This window comes from Charadrius vociferus, unplaced genomic scaffold (genome assembly GCF_000708025.1).
Source record: "Charadrius vociferus isolate BGI_N301 unplaced genomic scaffold, ASM70802v2 scaffold1511, whole genome shotgun sequence".
Lineage (NCBI taxonomy): Eukaryota > Metazoa > Chordata > Aves > Charadriiformes > Charadriidae > Charadrius > Charadrius vociferus.
In genome coordinates, this window is record NW_009646686.1 from 75,146 (window position 1) to 78,025 (window position 2,880).

General features: G+C 58.5%; 1 protein-coding gene across 1 annotated transcript in view; it reads left to right on the top strand.

Annotated features, from left to right (window-relative positions):
• TEAD3 (TEA domain family member 3) overlaps positions 1–2,719 on the top strand; it is a 31,525-nt gene extending 28,806 nt beyond the window's left edge. The window contains exons 8-13 of the mRNA XM_009889289.1: positions 85–146; positions 502–635; positions 754–927; positions 1,103–1,243; positions 1,482–1,634; positions 2,402–2,719. Coding sequence (XP_009887591.1) covers positions 85–146; positions 502–635; positions 754–927; positions 1,103–1,243; positions 1,482–1,634; positions 2,402–2,515 — 778 coding nt within the window. The 3' untranslated portion in view covers positions 2,516–2,719. The remainder of the gene's footprint in view (positions 1–84; positions 147–501; positions 636–753; positions 928–1,102; positions 1,244–1,481; positions 1,635–2,401) is intronic.
• The last annotated feature ends 161 nt before the right edge of the window (positions 2,720–2,880 follow it).

Genomic DNA, 2,880 nt, shown 5'->3' on the forward strand with positions numbered 1-2,880 from the left:
CCCCGTGCTGTGCATGGGACCCCCTTGGCAAGGGGCCGGGACAACCTGGGCTTCGTTAACCTAACGATGCTCTTTGTTTTCCAGCATTAAACCGTTTGCACAACCAGCTTACCCCATCCAGCCACCCATGCCTCCATCACTAGCCAGTAAGTGCCGTCCTCGCCCCCCTTGCAGGGGACCCTGTCCCATGCCACCCTCCCACCCGCGAGTGCCACCCACCTGCTGTCCCCTCCCCGGCCCTACCGGGGCAAAAATTTGGCTTTAAACCCAGCCAAACTCCCCACGGTGAGCAGGACCCCGCTGCTCCCGGCTGTGTCCCGTCCCCCCGTCCTTTTCCACCCCGAAGCGGGACCGGCACATCCCATGTCTTGGCCACCCCGTGGAAAACCCCGGCCCCGTGCTGGGAGATACGGGAGGGTGGGGGGGTGCGGTGAGGACAGCAGCGCCGTGGCGGTGCAGGGAGGGGGGTCCCCCTGGCTCATGGTTGCCCCCCGTGCCCAGGTTACGAGCCCTTGGCTCCGCTCCCGCCAGCCGCCTCGGCCGTGCCCGTCTGGCAGGACCGCACCATCGCCTCCTCCAAGCTCCGGCTCCTCGAGTACTCCGCCTTCATGGAGGTGCCGCGGGATGCCGAAACGGTAACGGTCCCCTCCGTGGCCCCACCACCCAGGTGGGACAGTGCCCATCCCTCTGCTTGGTGGCCACTCGCTTTCATCTGACCTCTCCGTTTTCATTTCCCCGCCCCGGTCCTTACAGTACAGCAAACACCTCTTCGTGCACATCGGCCAGACGAACCCCTCGTACAGCGATCCGCTGCTGGAGGCCGTGGACATCCGCCAGATCTATGACAAGTTCCCCGAGAAGAAAGGTGGCCTCAAGGAGCTCTATGAGCGTGGGCCCCAGAACTCCTTCTTCCTCGTCAAATTTTGGGTACGATGCTGGGAGGGAGGAGGGTTGTCCTTGGGCCACAGGCACGTCGCGGGTTGGGGACCCCTCCAGCGGAGCGGGAGCAGCCTGAGCAGCTCCATAAGGCGGTGTTCCCCATCGCCATCGAGAACGGGGTGTGATGGCACCTAATGGGACCCTCTCGTTCTCCTTTTTCCAGGCGGATCTGAACAGCACTATCCAGGACGGGCCGGGGACCTTCTACGGTGTCAGCAGCCAGTATAGCAGTGCAGAGAACATGACCATCACGGTCTCCACCAAGGTGTGCTCCTTTGGGAAGCAGGTCGTGGAGAAGGTGGAGGTGAGTCCCACGCCCCGGCTGCGTTGGGAAGGGGTGGGAATTGGATGTGCTGTGGGTCTCGGGATGGAGAAAGCCCCAGGGCTGGGTGTAGGACACGGGGGTGGATGCCTGTCCCATGGGTGGAGCGGAGAGGACATCTCCACCATGTCCCAGTTGGCCACCACCGCACTTCGTACCTACGTCGGCCATGGCGTTTTGGCTCCCGTGGGGCTCCCACTCACCCTGCTGTCCCCCGCAGACGGAGTACGCGCGGCTGGAGAACGGCCGGTTCATCTACCGCATCCACCGGTCCCCCATGTGCGAGTACATGATCAACTTCATCCACAAACTCAAGCACCTCCCGGAGAAGTACATGATGAACAGCGTCCTGGAGAATTTCACCATCCTGCAGGTACCTCCCCGCCTTTTCCAGGCAGCGCGTCCCACCAGGAGCGTGGTGTCCACGCTTGCATTGACCCTACCGTCCCTGCTGCGCTCTTGCCCCGTCCCGGGGCACCCGGCCTCGGCAGTGCCTCGGCCCATGGAACCCCCCAAAAAATGGGGAGCAGATTTTTGGTGATGCAGATAAAGTGGCTGTGCCTGAGCCCATGCAACCCCCCGAATAACGGGTAGCAAATTTTTCATGGTGCTATTAAATTGGCTGTGCCTGAGCCCGTGATTACCCCCCTGAATTACAGTGGGCAAATCTTGATGGTGCAAATAAAGTGGCTGTTCCTGAGCCTGTGCAATCCCCCCAAATAACAGGTAGCAAATTTTTGATGGTGCAATTAAATTGGCTGTGCCTGAGTCCATGCAACCCCTCAAAAACTGGGTAGCAAATTTTTGGTGGTGCGATTAAAGCCTCTGTGCCTGAGCCGGTGCAGCCCCCTGAATTACAAGGGGCAAATCCTGATGGTGCAAATAAAGTGGCTGAGTCCCTGAGCCTGTGCAACGCTTCCCCTCCTCCCCCACCAAAAAAAAAAAAAAAAGATAGCAAATTTTCGGTGGTGCAAATAAAGTGGCTGTACCTGCACCCATCGAGTGGAAAAAAAAAAAAAAAGGTAGAAAATTTTTCACGGGGCGATTAAAAGGTCGGCAATTTAAATGTCTGTGCCTGAGCCTGTGCAACCCCCTCAAATCTCAGCCCCCTCCTCACGCGCTCTCTCTGCTCTGCCGCAGGTTGTTACCAACAGGGATACCCAGGAAACCTTGCTCTGCATAGCCTTCGTTTTCGAGGTCTCCACCAGCGAGCACGGCGCCCAGCACCACGTCTACAAGTTGGTCAAGGACTAGGGGCCCTTGGGGACAGGGGGGCACGAGGGATGCGCAGGGGAGGGAGGGGGAACCATGCAGACAAAGCCACCCGTGCCTGTTGCCTCGTGAGAAGTCATTTGAAGAGATGATGAGGAGGAGGAGGAGGAGGAGGAGGAAGAAGAAAAACAATAGCCAAAAAAGACTGACTTGCAATCGCAGATGTTTTCTACTTAGGAACAGTTTCTTTTTTTTTTTTAAATAAATAAAAAAAAAAAAAAGAAGAATGGGAAAGGAAGCGTAGGGAGAAAGGAAACCCGCGTCCGGCGCTGGATGGGGAGAAAGCGGCCCTCAGTGTCGCCAACGAAGGCCGGGAACCCGCCGTGCCGGCGCCAGCAGCGGGATGT